Source organism: Euprymna scolopes, chromosome 10, assembly GCF_053919585.1.
Source record: "Euprymna scolopes isolate OS-2025 chromosome 10, ASM5391958v1, whole genome shotgun sequence".
Classification (NCBI taxonomy): domain Eukaryota; kingdom Metazoa; phylum Mollusca; class Cephalopoda; order Sepiida; family Sepiolidae; genus Euprymna; species Euprymna scolopes.
In genome coordinates this window covers 820371-844332 of record NC_136491.1, presented here as the reverse complement: position 1 = coordinate 844332, position 23962 = coordinate 820371, and the positions used below count along the sequence as shown (strand labels likewise).

Sequence of the window (23962 nt, the reverse complement as noted above, 5' to 3'; positions counted from 1 at the left end):
TTTATTTTTATTTTCCCAAGATGTTATAGGAAGAAATGTTGAATATTTATCTTCCCGAAAGCGAGCAAATTAAATAGACAGGCGAGCTTCGTTGTTAACTGTGAGATATTACGATTTATATGTGATATAAAAAGTTTTAAAAAGTTGTGAACCGACCGACCGACCGCTTCTGAAAAAAGCCTTTTGTAGACATACAGAAAAAGCGAACACACATACATACATACATACATACATACATTTTCGCTTTTATATTTATAGATATACAAGCAGGGGGGTACCCGGCGATGCCCGTGTGTTTTGGGTAAATCCAAACTCCGGGAGTGGGTGGGGATTTAAATAATAAAAAAAAAGTTTTGGTAGGTGAGTATAAGGATCGAACCCTTGAGGCAAAGTTGGAAATTAAAGTGTGAAAAAAAAGACCTACAACGTTAACCACTGGGCCACAGAGACATACAAGACAAATATGTTTGAATTTATTTATTTAACTATTGACAGGTGGCAGCAATAAAAAGTTAACTCTGCTGCTTCTATTTGACCTAATTATTGAGGTCAAATAGAAGTCACTCAGTTAACTTGGGTTTGTTTACCCAACTTTGACTGGTTTTTCCTCAAGATGTTGGGGAGGAGGCCCCATTGTCCACATTGAATAGCACAAAACCAAATTTTGACACAAGGTCGGTTCTTAATGTGAGATACATCCAGCTGCCCAAAAGGGGGAGATCTTAGTTGGAACAAAAAATAATTGATTTAGTATAAAACGATTTTTGCCTCATAGCCCAGGGACACAATAGAGTAAGTGTAGCATCAGAACAGATACTACCCTTTGTCCCTAGAAAAATAAATGCTCCTGATATATAACACAAGAAAAATACACTGTGTCAACATTTCCAATACCGTTTTGTTAACATTTCATATTTCCATAGCATGTATTGATTAGAGGATTCAGAAAATTATTTTCGTATGTGATGCTTCCCCTCCTATTTCATTTCATGAAATTGGAAAAAACGTATTACATGCCCTCAGAATTTCGCCATTATCAATCGTGAAGCAATATTTATTTTATTCATTAATAAGCAATGCCTATAAGCAGCTTCATCAAATATGCTGAAAATGATGGTGTGACTGATTCTATGCCAAGCATTAAAAATCCCTATTGATCATTTAATACAAAAGAATGCATCTTTATTTACAAAACTCATATAACAATTAGGACATAAATAAGAGTCAAAAGTTATATTTTGCTGTATTTATATGTACATGTAAACACAAATTAATTTTAAGCATATATTCATTAAAAAAGAATCCCTAATATTTTTTATTAGTGTTTTTTTTTTAAATAACCATGAGCAACGGCAGGATACAGGGCCTGCTAGTGTTTTTTAATAACAAACAAAAACGTATATCAATCTGTATGGAAAAATTGTAAAAGGAGGAGGGGAGATGTCTCGTTACAAAAAATAGAAATAAGAATTTCTTTTCATATTTATTTCTCCCTTGCTCATGACACTTAAAATGCTTTTTTCTGACTTTTTTTTTTTCATTAAGTTTTGTATGAGCAGGTGGATTTATGTTTATATCTATACATATAAAAACGAAAATATGTGTGTGTATGCATGTTCGCTTTTTGTGTATGTCCGAGAATGGCTTTTTTCCGAGAAGGATCAGTCGGCTCACAACTTCTTAAAACTTTTTATATCACATCTAAATCATATCTATCAGTTAATAACAGGGTTCGCCTGTCTATTTAATTTGCTTGACTTTGAAAAGACAAATATTCAACATTTTTCGATCGCCGCATGTGGATTAGGCTTTTTTGTATAATAAAAGCAAAACTAATTCTGGCGGCATTGTTCTGATCGCCAGAAGCAATCAGTTTTGATCAATGTGGAGTTTCCCCTTATTTCCAATTGCTATTCAATTTGGATAATCCCCTTTTTATGGGGAGCTGGTGTCCCCCCAAAATCTTGAGGAAACAAAAAAATAAATAAAAAAAGCTGCCTGCAGTAAATAAAATACTGCCCCGCACTCAAAGTTGACCTCATTAAGTCATTAAGTATGGGCACCTGCCAATTCGTAATATTTAAATAAATTTAATCATGTTACAGTTACTATTTTGTGGTGGCCCAGTGGTTAAAGTCACATTTTTTTTTTTTCACACTTTAATTTCTAACTTCGACTCAAGGGTTCGGGTTCAGTCCTTTATCTACCAAAACTTTTTTTTTATTTTACCCCCCCCCCGACACAAACACCCAGGTGTTTTGATTTACCCAAAACCACACATACCTCCAAACACCCGAGCAATGCCAGGTACCCCCCGCTAGTATATATATAAAAATAGAAATACACATTGCTCATTATTATACAGTGGAGTATAGTTTAAAGACACAAAATTAAATTATCAAAGTGAGTAAATTTTGATAATTTTAAGACCTACTAATTGAAAGATTAACTCCACAAAATTCACTTTTCTACTATATCTGTTGACGTTTTATAAATCTAAGTTTATCAAATAAGTTGTATTGTTAATTAAAAAGCAAACATGATTAAAATTTCTAAACAGAATTTTCATCATGATAATTTAAGAGTAAATGTTTCCCCATGTTTAAATTTAGACTACTGTTCTCATCTGGAGTGTCATTTGCAAAATGTTTCAGTCGATGTAACCTCCAACCTTCAGGTGTATCTTGTTAAACTCTGGTATCTTCACAAAATTTCTAATGAAATCCTTTATTTTTATCTACGGGATTAAAATGCTCTTGTTTGTTTTGTGGATTAAATAAACAGTTCAAAAAGTAAATTAAATAATTATACTCAAGATGAGAACAGTAGTTTGAAGAATCCAAATAATTAACCCATATCTAAATAATTCAGAACCGTAAATGTTTTAAGAAATCTGATGCTTGATTGTCAAGAGGCAAAAGGTTAAGACACTCCAAGGAATTGGTTGAAATCATTTATGAAAACTGGAAAACAAATTCCAATCAATCAGAAATGCGAGTGGTCAATGGCAAAAGAAAAAATGAAAAAAAAAATTTATTTCCTAAGAGGGGAGTAAACTTGTACTTGTACTTGAAACGACATTCACCCTGGGGGAGTTGAGTCGGCTTCATGAAGATGCACATCTCGTGCCCAAGCCCGGCGATCGGAGGCAAGATCTCGAGTGAGCAAGAGGGGGGTAAAAGCATGGCATAACCTTTTTCCTAAACAACTCCAATCAATTTCAACTAAGAAAATCAAGATTAAGAAAACCAATGTAAGAAAAGTCAGCAACCCACCCCCTCCCCGCGACCCTTTATTAATCATTTGATGCTTTAGCCTTTATCGCAAAATTGACATTTTCAGTTTTCATACAGATTTATCATAAGTAAGAAAGAAAGAAAAAAAAAGATCAAGCTCTGATAAAATGTTCAATTAATTATTTTCTCAAGAAAGTTATCCTGATGTTTGTTGGAGTGAGTGATAAAAATATATGTTCTCTTTGAAATATGAAGAAATGCTTAATTGGATTTTTATCATAATGTAAATACTTATAAATAAAAATATATTAAAGACCCCTGCCCCACCCCTTCTGTTTTCTTTTAGATTATTTTTTATTGCTTTTTTTAAAGTTTTATTTTTTATATTCATCTTTTTGTTCATTATAAAACTTACGCTTCAATCTTATTTCTTTGGCATTCAAAAACATTTTTTATTCCTATTTTTTTTATTCCTATTTCAAATATTTGTTTTTAAAACATGCATAAATGCATGAATAATCCTTTAATTTTTTTTACAGTTAGTCCAAAGTTATTCTTGTCCAAATTTATTTTTGTCCAAAGTAAAAAAAGCAAAGTTACAGAAAATTACAACTAAATTTGGCTTCACCTCGATAAAACTTTAGGCAGTGGAATTATTGAGGGAAACAAAATGCTGCATTCATGTTGACAAGCTTCAAGGCCACATCTGCTGCCCTTCCATTTTTAAAACTACCAACCAATATTGCACAACCAAAACAAAAAGGGAAGGAATAAAAAAAATGATTAACCCTATATGGCAATCCCTCTCCCCCATTTAAAAAAAAAAAAAAAAAAAAAAAACGTTTATGCATGCATAAATCCCCCACAAAAATTGCAGAGTTTATCTCCCATAATGAAATGTTTAATTGCCAAATTTGCTAGAATGGCTTGGAAATGGGAGATCATTTTCCATTAAATTCATATACAAAACTGAGCCTCTATTTTAGATTTTGAAATAATTGTTTTTTTTTTGGGGGGGGGGTCAAGTTTTGTGTGTTCACACATAATCGCCTAAAATGTGTACAATCTCAATTTTTGAGGGATTAGTTAAGGATTTTAGCATGAATTCTGACTTGAAATTATATTAAAAAAATAAAAAATATCTCCACAATAGGCACATGGTTTCAATAGGAAGTTAAACACTTTCAAAACTTCTCATCAATTACAGCAATTTATAAAGGGTATTAACAAATTTGTACAAGGCCGATATATTGTTTTTCAGTATTTCAGAAAACGTACATGCTTTTTTTTTTTTTTAAATAAAAAAAATTAAAAAAACAAAACAAAAAAAAAAATATTCTTTTTGGTAGTCAAAAAAAAAAAAAAAAAAAAAAAAAAAAAAAAAAAAAAATTAGTTGGGGGAAGAATCCAACATTTAAAGAGTTTTTTTTTTTTTCTGTAAAAATAAAATATGCTTTAATGACTTTTGGGTTTGAATCAAAATGTAGAATCTGTTTTGTCCTTAGAGATAGGGAGGGGGGAGGGAGAGATAAGGGGTAGGATGGAGAGGGAGAGACAGAGAAGCAGAGAGAGAGAGAGAGAGAGTAGCAAGGAGAGACAGAGGTGGAAGGAGAAACAGAGGTGGAAGGAGAGAAAGGTAGAGGTAAAGAGAAAAAAGTTTTATAAGAAAGATGTTAAACTTGTAAACTATTTTTTGTTCATGCTCATAGGCAACACCAGGTAGCCATGCTAGTATATAGATAAGGGAAAGCAAGAGAAATACATAAATGATAGGGGTGGGTGAAAGCCATCGATTATCAATTGTCTTTTTTTCAGCATATTACACTACCACCACTGCTGCCATTATTATTATTATTATTATCATTATTATTATATATGCAGCTGGCATGTTGTAGCCATTTGCACTAATGAAGAAAATACTTACCAGAATTGAGGCTGTCCAACTTAGCTGGAAGACCACACTGAACAGCAGCAATTAGTTTTAATGCTATATAGAATTGACTACGACCAAAATGCCCCAATCGTTTTGCACCACACAATTCAGAAATCTGAAAATAAATAAATAAAACTATTGAAAACATGGGAATAATAGCAATAATAATAACAATAATTATTCTAAGGTCGCTAAAGGATTTTAGCATGCATTTTGACTTGAAATTATATATTTTTTTTTTAATTTCTTTACAATAGGCATGTGGTTTCACATTCAAATATAAACTTGCTCAACCATAAATGTGCAAGTCATCGTTGAAGGTAACATATTCTGCTTTAGTGACCTTAGAATGCAGTGAAGGAAGATTCTAGATCGATCTATGACTCTGCTAAATGGTATTATGCAAATTAATACTTTCATTAATATTTTTTGTTTATATTTTTTCATTTTAATTGTTTTATTAATCTGTTAGTTTAAGGATTTTAGCACACATTCTGACTTGAAATTATATTTAAAAAGAAAAATGTGCCTTCATGATCAGCATGTAGTTTCAGATTCAAACATAAATCTGCTCTTCAATCATAAATATGCAAGTCATTGTTAACATATTCTGTTTTAGTGATCTTAGAATGCAGTGAAAGAAGATTCTAGACAAATGAGGAAAGGAATTAATATATTTCTGAATTTTGCAGAAGAGGGACATATCCTCCAACACTCCTTTAAAAGAGCTCCTCGAAACTTATATTAAGTACATATATTTTTTTTTTTAGTCCTCTCGTGTTTGCATTATCTGCTCATGTCCTTTATGTACATGTGATAGCATACAATACTTCTAATCTAAGTGAGAGGTAAACATTACCCTGTTACAGAACCACAAGTAAAACTATTCATGACAGCATAAACTATGTATCAAATAAATTATATGCAATGTGGGACCCAGAAGAAAGATTGGCAGTGTGTCATGATCGGCAGGTGCTCCCTTGTGGTCAGCATGGGGACTGTCGTTATCCTGTGAATTTTGGCTTCTCTTCTAATTTCAGAAACAAAAATATCAGACATAGAACACATTAAATATCCGGTCTAATTTCAAGTACCAAAATGATACAGATCAAGCACAGGAGCACCAAATGAATCAACATAGACCAAAAACACAAAGGAAGAAATGAACAACAAAAGGTAATAGATGGTAATGGAATGCTATTACAGAAGTCACCCCAGTGACCGAGGATATCAGAAACTGATGAAAGAGTTGTGGGATATGTCCAATGACCATCAGACAATGGAACAAAAAATTGCGGACCAAGCAAAACTTATTCTCAAACGAGGTTGGCTTTCAAATCTAAAATTAATGGAAATACAAAATACAAATGATGGAACAGAACAAGAAACACTCCTTACTGAAACCCCACACAGAGAACCTCCAGATGTAGAAGATTGAAGATGTGGTTAACTTGCTACCATTATACTAAGAAGGGGAAGTCCTCACAATATACCAGCAAATGTGGGAAGAAGACAAAGGAAACCTTGCCCTGATAGAACAGTGACTTAAATCAGAGACGACAGCTAAAGAGATGGTACAAGGTGTTCCCATTGTGCTGTTAGCTCTTGTGTTGGATTGTCGGGTCAGTGGGGTTGACATGGTGCTAGGTATGAAGGCAATCAACTAGCCAAGGAGGGGGCACTACAGTGAGGGAAGGTCAAATGACCTTTGGATGGCTTGGTGCAATAGGGATTGCAGGAGTAGAAAGTGGAGAGAACATCAAAGCACAAAAACCAGTCTTAATTATTAAATCATTTCTTTCTGATAGATTCATAACAGTAATAGTTGATGGGCAAAAATCAGAAGCTCACAGTATTAATGCTGGAGTCCCTTAGGGGTCCATCCTGAGCCCAACTCTTTTCCTGACCTACATTAAGGATCTTCCAAATCACATCCTTACATCATTTGTAGACATTTATGCTGATGACACTACCATTTATGGTAGCACATCCAAGACAGTAAACGAGTTCTCTCCAATTCTCTCTCCTTTGATCTTGAGCACGTGGTACAATGAGGAAAGAAGTGGCTGATTACTTTTAATGCATCTAAAACCAAGCTTCTCTCTTTACATCATCAACGTTCTGATCCACATCTGGCATCAATTGAAAGGAGTCAAGTTTTGACAAGCTTCTGGGCTTGACCTTTACTCCTGATCTTAAATGGAACACGTACATCAAATCTGCTGCTAAGGCCGCTGGAAAAATGGTGGGATTCTTCTTTCAATCCAGTAGATATCTCACTGCTGATGCTATTCTCTATCTATATAAGAGCCAGGTACGTCCAAGGATGGAATACTGTTGCCACATCTGGGCAGGAGCTGCTAGAAAGGACTTGTTCTGCCTTGATAGAGTTCAAAATAGACTTTGTAGCCTCATAGGAGATGTCCTTTTCTCTTTGCTGCAAACTCTATCTTACAGAAGAGATGTCGTGAGTTTGTCTCTGCTGAATCATTATTTTCATGGAAAGTGTTCGACTGAGCTTCAGTCTTTGGCCCCCGCCCCGCCAAACTTTCACAAGAAACACTCGTCTAGCTGTAAACACTATCAATAATTCCCCCCACTCTTTATCTGTGCCTAAACCTAAACGTAGATTCCATGAACAAAGATTCTTTCTTAGAACTGCACGCCTGTGGAATTGTCTTCCATTTTCCTGCTTTCCAGCTGACTACAATATGGTTGTCTTCAAGTCTAACATAAACAAGTTCTTGTTGAGCCGTTCCACTTGTTAACAAATTTACCAAATTTCCATTACTAACGATTACTATTTTGTCCAATTTCTACTGTACACTCTTTAACCTTTATCCTCGAGTGACTTCTTGGCCTTCATAAGTGATGATGCCTATGTAAAAAAAAAAAAAAAAAAAAAATGCTGGTCAGAAAAGAATAAGGCAGATATAATGACGTGAGCAAAGAAGGCCTGGTTGTAGGAGGGAAAGAGTGCGTCTCCTGTACGCTGTGCAAGAGAGGAGGTTACAAAATTGCATGATATGCACCACTTTGGTCAGGAGCAGACATTCCTGCCAAGGAAAGTTAACACAGAAATTACCAAGGGAGAAGTCAAAGAGGTAATGGAAATTGTAGGGAATGTCAGTCAATTGGCCCCGCACCATCCAGACATGAGGCAGAAGAACTACATGTGGTGGAGGACTGGAAACGGTTGACCATTGATGGCACGCATTATCGCCACAAGCTCTATCTATCGAAGATTGATTGTGGACCAGATAGATTTGCTATCTGGATAGAGATTAAATCAAAAACTGCGTGGAAGATAAAAAAAAGTTTCCGGCAGAGTTGTTGATGGACAATGGCCCTGCTTTTCAGTTGGAAGTTTTCAAGGAGGGGTGGAGCAAGTAGGGTGTTCAGCAGTTTTTTTAGGGCAGCATATCGATCAAGTGGCAACGGAATAGTGGAAAGACATCACCGTACTATTAAAGCTGTTGCAGAGAGAAACTACATCTCACCAATGGAGGCAGTATTCTGTTACAACATGTCACCAGCCCGGACAAAGTGGAAAATAATACCTCAGAAGAACAAGAAAACTCCTCAAAACTAAACTATATAGTAGAAACCTAATAAAATGTATAAATATATGGGCAGTCTCATTAGTAAAATACTCTGGACCATTTATAGGTTGGACCAAAGAAGAACTGAGGCATCTTTACCAAAAACTTAGGAAACGCACAACTATGCATAATGTATTACACCCAAAGGATGATACTGAGTGACTATGTGAAAAGAAAGACAGAGGAAGAGGACAGGTTTATATAGAAGACTATGAATGACACAGAAAAATTGAAAAATACATAATGCAGAACATCAAAAAAATAATTACTGCAGGAAGGAGTACTGAAAAACAAACAAGACAGAAAAAAAATCAAAAAAAAGAAACGAGGGATAGGACAAGAAAAGAAAAATAAAAGAAATAGCTACATGGACGATTCATAAGGACGACAAAAGATGAGACTAATGAAAACACTTGAACATGGCTACAAAAAGGAAACCTAAACAGAAAAACGGAATCAACAAGATGCACGAAAACAGCAAATGTAGACTGGACAACGAAATAAAGCAATAAACCACATAAGAGAATGCAGCAAACTAGCCCAAAAAGAATATGAAAATAGACACAATCAAATGGGGAAGAAAGTACACTAGGAATTATGCAGACAACTGCATCTTTAACACTAAGAAATGGTACACGCACAAACTGGCAGTAGTACTTGAAAATGAAAGTTACAGCATCCTGTGGGGTGGATGTACAAACGAATAAACCCATCCAAGCAAGAAGACCAGATGTTATAATAGTTAAGAAAGAAAAGTTCTGCCAGATTGTAGACTTTGCTGTTCCAGCATACCACAGAGTGAAGATCAAGGAGAAGCAGAGCAAATATATGGAACTGGCTAAAGAACTCCAAAGGCATATGAAAGATAAAGAAAGTCAATATAACACCACTAATAGTAGGACCACTAGGAATAATAACAAAATAACTTGGAAAAAAATAGGAGAGATTGAAATCAGAGGATTAGCTGAGAAGATACAATGGATAACAATAGTGAAATGGCTGAAATATTAAGGAAACCCCTTGAATGCAGAGACTAACACCTATGAGCTACAAGCACAAGTCGGACATATAGAAACTGCTACAAATGTAAAACACAAAGGAACATCACATGGAATCATGAAAACTGAAACTGTATAATTGTAAGTTAACCCACACCCCCTTGGTTCGGCCTCTCCCCTTTTATTTTCATGTGTCACCATAAACTAGTGCCACACCAAATAAATGAGGGTCAAGGAGGATGGAAAGATTGAGAGAAAGCACTTGCCAGACCTATGCTGGATGAATGCAAAAAAAAGAGACCTTGGAGAGGCTTATTGCTATCCAAATTCCAGTGAAGACCAATGGTTGTTGCTAAAGAGAAATAAATGGTAAGTGGCTGTTGCAATAATGCAAATTCATCTGCATAGGTTATCGAAAGAGATGGGAATTACTGGAAATCTGAGGAGACTTGTCACTCGGACACTATAAATTGTTCTTAAAGAGAAATCTTTGATGATAGCCTGTGTGACTATTGCTGATGAAACAATGATGAAACAATATCAATAATGTGCAGTATTATTAAACACTGGCAATTGTCATGAGAAAAGTCATTTTGGGGTTCTTAAATGAGATCACAGTTACCATTGACAACAGAAGTAAAATGAACAAACTGATTGGGTAATGCTAACTGCGTCACATACCACAAAAGGCAACGTTGACATTTATCGAACTGAATTACTTTTACCACCGCAAGCATTTAATCATATTGCTTTATTGAAATTTAATGAATGCAGGGAAAACACGGGAGCTTCATGGAGAGAAATTTAAAAATGTATCAGGAAATTTCAGATCATCCATTTATTCATATGACAGATACAAGTAACCAATGGCAAAAAACAGCTGAATTGAAGATGGATTTCCCAACCTGGGAGGCGACGGCCACCACACTTGTGTCAGTGTGTGGAGAGAAAAGGTAGTGCTAGAAAAAAATTGAATGATAATGTACTAGTGATAAGTAGTAAAAATTCATTTTAAGAAAATGGATAATTAGTGAAATATTTTCATAAACAAAGAAAAAAAAAAATGTAAATTTATAAACAAGTTAAATTAATGAAATCAATTATTCAGATTATATTTTAGGGCTTGATTTTTGTTCTTCAAATTCAATCAGTTTCTATGGAGAAAGTTAAAATTAAAAGACACAGTGTGCATGTTGAAAGAAGAGAGAAAGTCATTCTTTGATGAAAGACGTCATCAAACTTCCCTATCTCCATCATGAATCACAAGATTTCCAGCTACGGTATAACTGGAAATGTTTTCTCAATTATTAAATCATTTCTCTCTGATAGGCTCATAAGAGCAGTGATTGATGGGCAGAAATCAGAGGCCCGCAGTATTACTGCTGGAGTCTCTCAGGCGTCCATCCTGGGCCCAACTCTCTTCTTGATCTACATGATCTCCCAAAACACATACTTAAATCATTCGTTGACATCTATGCTGATGACACGACCATCTATGGCAACACATCAAAGGCTGTAAATGACAAAGTTCTATCTGATTCTCTCTCCTCTGATCTTGAGCGTGTGGTACAGTGGGGGAAGAGGTGGCTGGTTACTTTTAATGCATCTAAAATGAAGCTCATCTTTACATCATCAATGCTCTGATCCCCATCTGGCATCAATTGAAATGGATGGCTCTCGTCTAGGAGAGGCTCCATGTTTTGATAAGCTTCTGGGATTGACCTTTACTCCTGACCTGAAATGGAATACGTACATCAAGTCTGTTGCCAAGGTCACTGGAAAAATGGTAGAATCCTACCGCCCCAGAAGATATCTCACTATTGATGCAATTCTCTATCTATATAAAAGCCAAGTACGTCCAAGAATGAAGTACTGCTGCCACATCTGGGCAGGAGCTGCCAAAAATAGCCTATCCTGCCTTGACAGATTACAAAATAGACATCGTGGCTTAGTGAGGTAAGCCCTTTTCTCTTCCCTGCAACCTCTCCCACAGAAGGGACGTTGTGAGCCTGTCTTTGTTTTATCGTTATTTCCATGGCAAGTGCTCATCTAAGCTCCAATCTCTGGTCCCGCCCCCTCGCCAATCTTTCATGATAAACACCCATCTAACTGATCCCACTGTCAATAATTTTCCCCATTATTTATCAGGGCCTAAATCAGATCGTAGATTCCATGAACAAATCTTCTTTCTTAGAAGTACACACCTTTTGAACTCTTTTCTGTTTGCCTGTTTCCCACCTAACTACAACTTGAATGTCCTTAAGTCCAACATAAACAAATTTCTGATAAACCGCCCCCCCCTTAAGTAAAACATTTTATCAAATCTCCATTACTAACGATTACTACGATATTATCCTATTGATTACGATACATGCAATAACCCTTATCCCCGAGTGGCTTCCAGGCCTTGATAAGTGGTGACCTCCATGTAAAAAAAAAAAAAACAATGAGAAAATAAGAAGGCAAGGCTCTAGCAATTTAACAGAATTTTTTTTTTTTTTATTAAAAAAAATGGGATTTCAAACAAAGAGGCTGAAAACTCATTCTGATACAAATGACTTATAATCATAGATAGTCGACATGACAATTTTTCTACATCTCTCACAAATAGTCAACCAGCAATGACAAAATTATATAAATATAGATTTAAATAAGTAATGTGTATATATCGTAGATAGAAAGTAAAGTAGATTATATTTAATTTAATTTTATGAAAGGGGGAAAAGCATTTGTGTAAATTAAGAAACTTTCAATGTTTCTGAAAATTTAACAAAAGATATTAGACATATCTCTCTATAAAACTCAATGTCTGTATGTATTTGTGTTTTCCCATAGAAAAAAAGGCTAGATATCTACAGAAAATCTGAAAATGAATTCTTATGCAAAATTTATTGGGGAAGACAATGAGAAGTATTCAGAAACTCTAAGCACCTCCTTACCTTAAAACTTTAAATATATCATATGTTCATTAAATTTAAATTATATGTATAAATTTTTCTAAGACAACAATGGAAGTGGCCCCGAATCTCTAAGTGCCTTCCTAACCTAAGGGATCTAAGGAAAGACGGGGGTCGAATATTCTTTAAAACTTCAAATATATTCTATTTTGATGAAATTTATATTATATGTATGAAATTCTTTGGGAAAGACAATTGAAGTGGCCCGGAATCTTTCTTAACTTCTATGTGCTGGGTATGTGTGTCTCCACCTCTAAATGACACATGGGGGCAAAAACCCCTTAAAACTTTATGTATATCTGATTTCAATGAACTTCAAACAACATGCCTAAAACACTAATTCAAGGACTTTTCCAACATTTCAATAAGTAGTGATCCTCATTCAATCCTGAGCAATGTCAGGTCTTCTTGCTAGTTAATAATTATTTCTCAAATATCAGTTTCTTTAATGTATTTTTAAAGGGTTTTTAGGGGACAGAAATTAGGCACAATCTCATTTGAAAATTCAAATATTTCAGATTTGCATTAATCTGATCCATAAATTAAGATTCTTTGGAATTCAATTTCTTCTTAAAATCCTTTCAGTTTAATCCTTAAATTTTAGATATTTTTGAGAATCTAAATTCATGTAAATCTTTCTAAACAATGTTTAGCAGCATTATACGTTGATTTTAATGGAAACATAAAAAAAGATGAAAAACTGTTTGGAGAATTAATTTTACCTATCATGGGGCGGATATTCTAGTTTTATAAGGTTGCATAAGATTAAAGGATGTGAATTTGTAGATTTAATGCAATCAGATTTGTGATGCAGATTAATATAATGATATCAAACGAAAAAAAAACTCATTAATAAAATCCAATTAGCAGAATTTTTACCCAAATACGTGAAATTATCGCAGTTGAGTTCAATGTCAAATCTGTCATTATTTTCCCTGGTTAAAGTACAGAAATCAACACATGCACACACTTACCATATAATATCTTATCATTTGCTATTAGTCATTATGACTACCAAATATTAAATTGCACATGAAAAAAACTTAAATTATTTAAAATATCTCAATAATCGCATATATAAAAAGAGCTTGATCATCTAAGAATCTTTTAAATTTTTTTAAAATTTGACTAAAAATAAGTTATATTTTTATGCCTCATACACTTGAATATTTTTTCCTAAGACCATATGCATTTTGTCACATTTTTTACACTACTTTTACAATAAAAATGCTATATCTTTGCCATATATAAGTGTATTTTTGTGTCAATCTTTCACGAAAAACACCTGTCTAGCTGAAACCACTGTAAATAATTTTCCCCATTCTTTATCTGTGCCTAAATCAAAACGTAGATTCCATGAACAAAGCTTCTTTCTTAGAAGTGCATGCCTGTGGAACTGTTCCATCTGCCTGTTTCCCACCTGACTACAACTTTGATGTCTTCAAGTCCAACATAAACAAATTCCTGATGAATCGCCCCCTTAAGACACTTTATCAAATCTCCAATACTAACTATTACTACGATACTATCCCACTGATTACTGTACATGCAATAACCCTTATCCTCGAGTAGCTTCCAAGCCTTGATAAGTGGTGACCTCCATGTAAAAAAATCTGAATATGGGACTGAAAATCTCCGGAAATTAATGTTTCCAAGTAATCTGCAGTAAATGTGTTGCAATACTGTAAAAATTGCATGTATCCATTAAAAAAAAAAGTTGGAGAACTCAAAAGTTGAATTGTAATGCATTTTATGTACAAGAAACTTAAATCTAATACTAGGACTGTTAGAAATGAATATATTAAAAGATTTCTTTGGTATTATTGTAGATTACCACCTGCTAAATCACCCCCACCTGCCTCTACAAAATGTGATCCCCCTTTTTTAGGCAATTACATGAACAAATCGAAAAATTTGGCAGAAAAAAAAAAAATATAAATTTAGCATAAAAATTTAATATAAAATAATTTTATATTTTAGGGCCATTCTAATGTTTTAGGGCAGTTAAACATTTTTTTTTTCTATGAGATTTTTTTCCCTGACAATTATGTGTGTTTTAAGAGGATCTTTATAGGAGGAGGTGGCGGCTTGCCACTAGGACTTCTAGTAGGTCTAGGGAGCAACTATGTGTGAACACCCTGAAAACTTGGGAAACTTCCCTGGCCCTCGCCCTTCGGAGTCTGGGCAACAAGTGTCAAGCAAAGACCAGCAAGATTGGTCAATGTAGGGGCAACCCTTCATACCAATTGTCACTATCCAGCTCCCCTACTCCCCGGGGAGCTGGTTTCCATTTCCCCTTCACGCCTCACTTTAAAAAATCGGCCTTGTGCCTAATTTGCTCGGTGGGGGAGCAAATAAATACTCCCTGAAAACTTGTGAAAAAAAAAAAAAAAATTGATTTTAGCATAGGGGATTAATTTTGCATAAATTTAATGTAAAATAATCCACCATTTCCAGACCATTCTAACATTTTAGAGCAGTTAATTTATTTTTCTACTAACAGAGATGCGCCTACTGGCATTACCTGGTCATAAAATATGCTGAAATATTTTAATTTATGCAAGTTTCGTATTTATTATTACAGAGCCAATTCTCTGTTTATATATATAATATTAAAGAGAGTAGTTCAAAAATTTAAAAAAAAAAAAAAAAAAAGACTTGGGTGCCATCAGCTAGAATAAAACCAAAAATTTAGTGCTCCAGCTGTGGTCCCTACAATTTGAGCTATCAACAGAGAGAGGAGAATTTTTTTTAATTAAACCACTTCAAACTATGAATGAATTTGCGCATATGCAAAAGTACAATATGTCCACAAGCTGAAATAAACATTTTGCATTTCAACTTGCCAACATATTTCTGTATGTGTTATTCATCCATCCAAACAAAGATTTTACTCATAAACCATTCGTGGTGTATAATTACTATTTCCTGTTAATTTCAGTGTTATCTGACCAGTAGTTTAACAGTTAATCAGTTAAATGTTCTCACCCCCACATCTGTTGTATTTATATAGATGAGAGACAAACAGTGTGCATTTTTTAAGGTGTAGTTTTTTTTGTTTTTGTTTTTTTAAAGACTATTTATGTGTAGTTTTAAGATGGTTTGTATGATGGGGGTGCTTGCCACTCGGACTTAGGGTTAATGGTAGAGTTATGGAAGGTCAACAGAGACACCAAGAAACTTGGCAAATGCATTGTGGGTAATCCAGTCAATAACATAATTAGACAATTGTCTAATTCCAGAGTGGTTGGCAAAGAACTGATTTCTGATTATATCAGCAAATTTTTGTAACTTGTTTGCATTAAAAAGTATTTAATTTACATTATAAGCCTTTAAAGTTTTCTTAAATACCAATTCTGAGCAAAATAGTCAATTTAAATATATTTTTTTATAATCTAACACATTCGATACATTTTTAGACATTTTCTGGAAAAAAAAATCTAAGGTATGATAGCTTGCATGGACCTTTGTTACTGATCTGTATAAAATAGAACACAAAACTGCATACATCCATTTGACAACCTAAGGATAATCCAAAATCTTATTTGGGCCTTACTCCTTCGTATTATATGAAAATGCTACAAAAACGTTCATAATGTAAAAGCTATTCATCTGATAAGGCTGAAATTTTGCATAGTGTTTACTGTAATCAAATATCAGATCCGTTTTCAAGGTCAAAATTATATAACTTGCTGGAATTTATTAACTACAATATAGGCTAAATCACAAGTCTCTACAATGACTAGAATTGAAATTGTAATCAAATACTAACATTAGAAAATAAATCGCCTACCACTGAAAATAGTAACTTGAAGTAGTCTATAAAAAATAAAACTATTAATGACACAAGAGAAAGAAGTGTATATTAAGAGAAAGATTAAATTTTGTTTACATTTTAACTTTATCAAAATAACCCAAAAGACGCAAGATATCAAAAGTTAAAATCAAAATAAATTTTACAATATTTACTACATTTTAAACTAAGCCAGTTTGTGACAGCTAATATCAAATATATCTTTAGTCTTTCAGTCCAGATTAGAGTCAAATTGCCAATTAATATTTCTGCTATTCTAAATTTTAAACAGGAGGGGGAATTCAAACAAGTAATTATTATTGACATAATAAACTTTTATCAAGTCTTGTGTGGGGTCCGTTAATTACCTGCCTGATGACAAAGGAGATGAATTTTTAAGTAGAATAAGTTCAAAACATTTCTGAATTCTACCACTTACACAAGAGCTATCAAGTGAAAATGCTGAACGAACTAATGTAAAAGCAGATCCTTGAAATCAAAAGTTTGCCCCTATTTCAAAACATGCAAATATAATAATGACCATTACTAGTCATTATTATGACTAGCAGAATCCGTGAAAATTTCACAGAATGAAAAATACATTGAATCAACAAATGTTTTGATAAAGCTGATATTTTTCTGGATAGTGCAAAATATTAGTTTTTTTGCGATAGAAAACCCAATACTATGCAGCATATATGAGTTTATTAACATTATGAAAATAGTGTACTTTAAATATAGAACTGACCCAAAGAAGATAAATTAATGTTTTTTTTTTTTTTTGTTTCTTTTGAATGTTCTTCTTTATGTAATGTTTCATTTTTTTTTTTTTTTTTTTGATGAAGAATCACTGCACTTCGAAATTATTACAAGTTTCTTTCTCATACCAATACAACAATGATCATCTATTACGATATTCGAAAACAAAGCTACAAAGGGAGGCCATTCTCGAATTCTTGTTCAAGGTTGCCAGATTGGCTTTTTAAAGCCAAATTTGGTGAATGTGTTTTTTTTTTTTGTTTTGTTTTTTAAGCAGTTTGGCGTTCAAAAATTGTATTTTACCTTTTTCAAACCACAACATACAGACTATGGAAGGAACAAGCAAAATATTATATAGATACTATGCACATTTTATTAATTTTCCTAATAAAAAATATAATTTCCTAAAAAAAGCATTTTACTAATTATAAAGTTACTTTTTAATTCTTATTAATACAAAGGGAAATACTGAACATCATTGTTTTTTTTTCTTTTAGCTTGATTAAGTAAAAATATTACCTCTAGAAGAATAAAACTGAAATCACCCTATTTATATTCTCTAAAAGTAAATTTCAATGCTTCTTTACAATGCTAACACAAATAGTGGGGGAGGAGAGTAGAAAAATAAAATCCATTATTTTATCTCGCTTTGATAATATCTAATCAATATATTAAGACAAAACAAAATAGATTATCTGAATTAAGCACATCTTAACCCAAATAAGTGAACAATAACATGAATATTTAAACATTAAAACACACAAAAATGTGATGTTTAAATAATTTTACTGTTAGAATATTTAATGATTTAATGAAATCTCAGATATTCCATATTCTGAACACTAGTAACTGGAATTGGGACATAATATTAATATTCAGAAAATTAATAAGAAATAAATTATCTCAATTATAAAAATAGATAATATCAGGTCGACAAGAAAGTTCTTGCGGTTTTTAACTTTTAAATTCAGATGAACATATCTTGGCTCAAACAGAAATTTATTGATCGAAATAAGCATCCTCAGAATCACACTTTTCCCAACACAAAACAAGTATTTATGCTAGAAACATAAAAATCTTGCATTCTAGTGACGATGAAGTCACTGAAGCCGTTTTTGATATCACTTAGGTTTTTTAAAATTTTCTCACGCAGAAAGTTGTCGAGATGCTTGAAAAAGTGGTAGTCAGTAGGTGAGAAGTCTGGAGAGTATAGTGGATGAGGCAGGGTTTCATAGCTCAATTCGTTCAACTGCTGCAGGGTTGGTTTAGCAACGTGCAATTGGGCATTGTCATGGAGGGGAATTGGGCCTTTTCTGTTGACTAATGCCAGGTGTTGTTGTTGAAGTTTCTGATCTATTTGTTGACAGTACTTTTCCGCCATAATAGTTTTGCCCGCATTCAAAAAACTAATGAATGAGACCGGTCGCAGACCACCAAACAGTCAGCACAGCCTTCTTTTGGGGCAACTCTGTCTTTGGGAAGTGTCGTGAAGCTTCGTCGGAGACTAACAACCAAGCTGAGTGTTCCCGGTTGTCATAAAGAACCCATTTTTCATCGCAAGTCACAACCTGATTGAGAAAGGAGTCATTCTTGTTGCGTAGAAGGGAAGAGGACACTTTATAACAGCATTTCTTTTGGCTGTCGTTCAATTGGTGAGGCACCCATTTATCAAGTTTTTTTTTCTTTCTAATCTGTCAAGTTATTGGAAATCATTGCATATGTTATGTTTAATTCAAAAACAAGTTTTCAAACAGTTGTGCGTGGATTGGCTTCAACTAAGGCTCTTAATTGATCATTGTCAACATCCAATGGCCAACCACTACGTTCATCATCTTCAAGACTCGTCACTGCCACGAAATTTCTTAAATCACCATTGTGCTGGGTGTTCAGTAGTGATTCCTAAGCCAAATGCTTTGTTGATATTGCAAGCTGCTCCAGCAGCTTTTTGACCTAGCTTGAATTGAAATAAGAAAATTATGCAAATTAGCTTTTTTTTTTCATCTTGTATTCAACATTCTGAAAAGACGATTGTTTTAAACGATTGTAATTTAAATGATTAGATAAAGCGAAAACACTCTTTAAAATGATAAAGTTATTATGATGAAAACTTATTTGAAAATACATCATTTGAAATCAAAATTAAAAATTCTGCACAAACCTTCTTGTCAACCTAATAATATCAACATCAGTATATCAAGTTAACACTCATTTAATATTCTGCCATATTTTTGACATCTTTTAGAAATTAATTTTCAATTCAACTTATTTCTGGTCAGGTTTTTATCTCTTTTTCTCTCAGATCTATCTTCATCTTTTCCTCATGTTTCTTGGACTTGTGTATTTGTGGCGACATTCACCCAGTCTAAGTTGAACCGACTCCAAACAAATTCATACCTTACATCAGTGCAGCCCATTGATGTGGGTAAGCAACCGAGTCCATTGCATGAGTGAGCCACCCTTGATTCCAGCGATGAACACCAAAGATTTGAGGGCCCAAAACATGCTCCAGATCTGCTTTGACCATTGATAACCAGGTTTTAAGATGTCCATTTCTTCCAGCTGGTAGGTGTATTCAGAGCCACCAATTAGTGAGCAAACCCATCTGGCAGACTGCAAAGGATATGTCTAAACTAGTGTAATCTTGTCTCAAGTAGAGACACTCCAATGTCTGGAATATCACAACTGGCAAAGATTGTGGTATTAGAAATTCTGATCTGAAGCACGTGACAAAGGCAGTAGAGGTTGAAAATTTTGAGCTGGTGGAGATCCTTTTTATGTGGGGGCCAGGTTTCACAGTTGTAGAGTAGTATAGTTTGGACAAGGGCTTGATGGATTCAGGTTTTGGTGGAATGTTTGATCTCCTGGTGAGACCAAAGGTGCCTTTGAAGATGACAGAAAGTAGGCTACGCTTGACCAATTTGAATGATAATTTCATTTTTCTCCTGATGTGTAGCCATGAAGGTTGAACCAACTGTTTGACCTCTTCTATAATTTCATCATCGAGAGTGCGACTGTTCTGTGGAAGAAGAAAGGCTGAAAGGACCTTTGTTTTGGTTGTATTAATTTTTCATGCTCACTTACTTGGCCACGCTATTAATCTTATTCAGTGCTTGTTGAACGTCGACATAAAATTCGCCAAGAATAGCGACATCATCAATGAGAAATTGTGCAGTCATGCCCAGTCTTTGCACCTTAAAAAGCAGCAAGACTTATTTAGAGAATCCACTCTACAACATAATTGAAAAGTACTGGAGAGTGCGTGCACACACACACACACCTGTTCAAACATAAAAAAAAGTTAGACTTCTTCCTATAACATTTGACCTAGGTCCATGTTTGAACATTGTAAGCTTTTATTAAATTGAGAAGTGTTGGAAATATTCTTTAGACTTTTTATGCAATTTGCATAAATGACTTTATGCAAATTACCCACTATTACTAGAGGAGAGGCTATATATAAACACTAAAAAAGACGAGAGGAGCTCAAAAAGAATTTACTAAAAGGAATGAAAACACTTCTCACCTCTGTCACCTAATTTTCTTCAACAAGAACAACATTCTCCAGAACAACCGTTTTGGAAGCTATCAATCTTCAAACTGACATAAGTATTACCTTTTATTGTATTTGTAATTATAATTGAATATAATTTGTTTTTGAATGCAATAACTTGTTGGTTTTTAATTGCCTTCGTCCAAAAAAACAGAAGGTTGTTCTGCTACAAAAGATTGTTTTTTTTTTTTCTATAAACAAAAAAAGTGTTAGAAATAATTAACTCAAGAAAATCTTTAACAGAAGTTTTGGCGTAAATTTGTCACTATCCATCATTTTCCAGGGATTTTCTCTGTTCCCTAAATCAAATGGCGTGAAGAAGCCAATGGAACATACAGCTGTTACTTTCTGATTATACCATCTTTGCTCGAGTAACAAGAAGATTTGATCCATGCAACTTCATCCTTTGCGGAAGCCACATTGGTTGGGGCAGGTCTCTGAGTTTGAAAACGTCAGAAAAGAAGGATTGAAAATATTTTTAATGCAAGATCAGACTTATGCCTCAATAATTATTACAGATGCGGCAGTCATCTTTTTTGAAGAAGGAGGAGGAGGAGGATGGCACCACTTTAGTCCTGGGGAACCTGACCATGCACCAGACATCTGCCTACTCACCCTACTACTTCAACTATTCTACATCTAATTCATCCATTTTTTCAATATTACCAAACCAACCAACCATGCAAATTTCGTGAAGCGTTCCATATTTTTGTGAAACGACTAAGAACAGATGAGGATAAAAGTCCGCAATAAATAAAAATTAACAAACCAACCAAGTTTTCTATTTGTACACTGTCAAGATTTAATCTTCCCCTTGGCTCACCAGATTTAAGTGTGTCTTTAAAACTTGCATTACACATCCATGATATCATTCCCACATTACACATCCATGGTATCATTCCCACATTACACATCCATGGTATCATTCCCACATTACACATCCATGGTATCATTCCCACATTACACATCCATGGTATCATTCCCACATTACACATCCATGGTATCATTCCCACATTACACATCCATGGTATCATTCCCACATTACACATCCATGGTATCATTCCCACTATTCTCTTCATGCTGCATTCTCAACCTTCACACAAATGTCTAATACACTCTTCCCTTGATTGATAAAATATTTAAGAGACAGTACTTTTAACGTACGTATATACTGGTGTCACGGTTTCCAAATTATAAATTATTCGATCAGGATATCCTATTTATTAAAAAAGGAGGATAGAAGGTGAAACATTCTATGAGCATTAAATTAGTATATAGATACACTAACGTAATGTTTGTAATACGTTATCAGCTATCCTCCTTTTTAATAAATCTTATCACTGAAAATGCAACGTTAAAAAAAGTTTTGAGCCATACATGAAACTGAAATATATCTTCTTAATATTTTGGCTAGGATACCAGAGTAGTATCTGTTCTGTCTAAAGATGATATAATGATATTGTGGGGTTTCCATTCACGCCAGATGTCCATACAATGGACATCTTCCATGTCCATTATAATATCCTCTAAGGATGTAATATAACCAGATATATTCTAATACTACATTAACGAGATTACTTAAATAAATACTTTGACCATTTTAACAAAACGGCTACAATAATATTGTGGGGTCTCCATTTATACTGAATGTCCACAGATTGTCCAGCAACAATATATTACATATGAAAGATGTCACTGTGGAATTTCCACAGGTTCTGCTTGTTTATATAAATTAATTAGTCACATTTTTGTAATGTTATTTAAATTTGAACATTATTTGAAATTTGAATGGTCATGTTGGATAACCAACGATTTTCAAGGAAATGCATATGAATGAAGGATAAAGAAATTTTAGAATATCACTGTAGAAATGCTGGTTGCAACATACCATTTGATTAGGTTTGAATCTGATACAGCAAAACAGAAAACTCAAGTGGATTATCTAATGATAAAAAGCTCTTGAATGATGTGAAACTAATATGTAGTGAAGAAATTATGACACAGCACAAACCGGTTATTTGCAATTTCATGCTGAAGAAAGCTCATGATCTACTTAAAAAATGTAGAAGAACAGTACAAGAATTTAAAAGAAAAACTGTTAGAGATAACAGAACAGACTTGTAGGTGATGAAAACACCCTCAAGGCATAGGATAACATCATGGTGGAATAAGGAAGTTGAGAAGTGTATCAAACAAAATTACAAACGATGGAGTGAGTGCAGAAAAGGTTTAGTGAATAAGGAAATATATTTGATAAGAAAGAGGGAAGCAAGAAAAATATACAAGAAGAAGGCTGAATAAGTCGTGCTTCCAGATATACTACAAATGAATGACTGAAAAGATGAAATATTTATTCAGAATAGCTAAACACATAGCAAAACAAATATGGGTATTGTTGCAGAGAAGTGTATTAAAATTACCAACAAATGAACAGAACAAGAGAGATGCTATTATGAAATTGTTAAATACTGAGTTTTCATATGGAGAAAATCTAGAAGTTGCAGATACAGTATATGGTTCAGCTATAAGAATTGGTACCGATGCTGTAAAGTGAAGAGCAAGACTGGAAGATTCTCAGGCATTGTTGCAGAAATGTGAAACAGGCATTGAGATGATCACAGACTTGACAAAAGGCAAAATGGCCGCGCACGTTTTTGTATGTCCAGCAAAGGCTTTTTTTTTTTTTTTGAAGAGGTTCTTGGGGAGAAGGGGGTTACAATGTTTTAGAACTTTTTATATACTCCCTAGATTATAATATCTATGATTTGCGAAGAGACGCCGTCTCTAGATTTATTTTGATTGACTTTTATAAAATTCACACTATTCCATCCTCTCTCGTGTTTTTCATATAAAAGTGAAACTAATTGAAAACGAAGGGAGCTTCCCGGTCTTTTGTGCCAGGACGTCCAGAAAGCAATTAGCTTTGATCAATGTGGGAGAAACCCCTCATATCAGACAGTTACTATTCATTTGGACACTCCCTTTTTGTGGGGAGCTGGTTTTCTCTAACACTGTAGGGAAACAAATAAATGAAACAGTGGAAGGCTGAACTGGCCTTCAGCCAATGTTCATTTTTGCACTTGCGTATTCACTTAGCAAGTTAATTTCTTGATTGACATCACTAAATTTAAACA

General features: G+C 34.0%; 1 protein-coding gene across 19 annotated transcripts in view; it reads right to left on the bottom strand.

Annotated features, from left to right (window-relative positions):
• LOC145285776 (ralBP1-associated Eps domain-containing protein 1-like) overlaps window positions 1–23962 on the bottom strand; it is a 309459-nt gene that overhangs the window by 204706 nt on the left and 80791 nt on the right. For all 19 annotated transcript variants that reach the window (XM_080134142.1, XM_080134129.1, XM_080134137.1 and 16 more), the window contains exon 2: window positions 5161–5284. In XM_080134142.1, the coding sequence (XP_079990268.1) occupies window positions 5161–5284 (124 nt within the window). The remainder of the gene's footprint in view (window positions 1–5160; window positions 5285–23962) is intronic.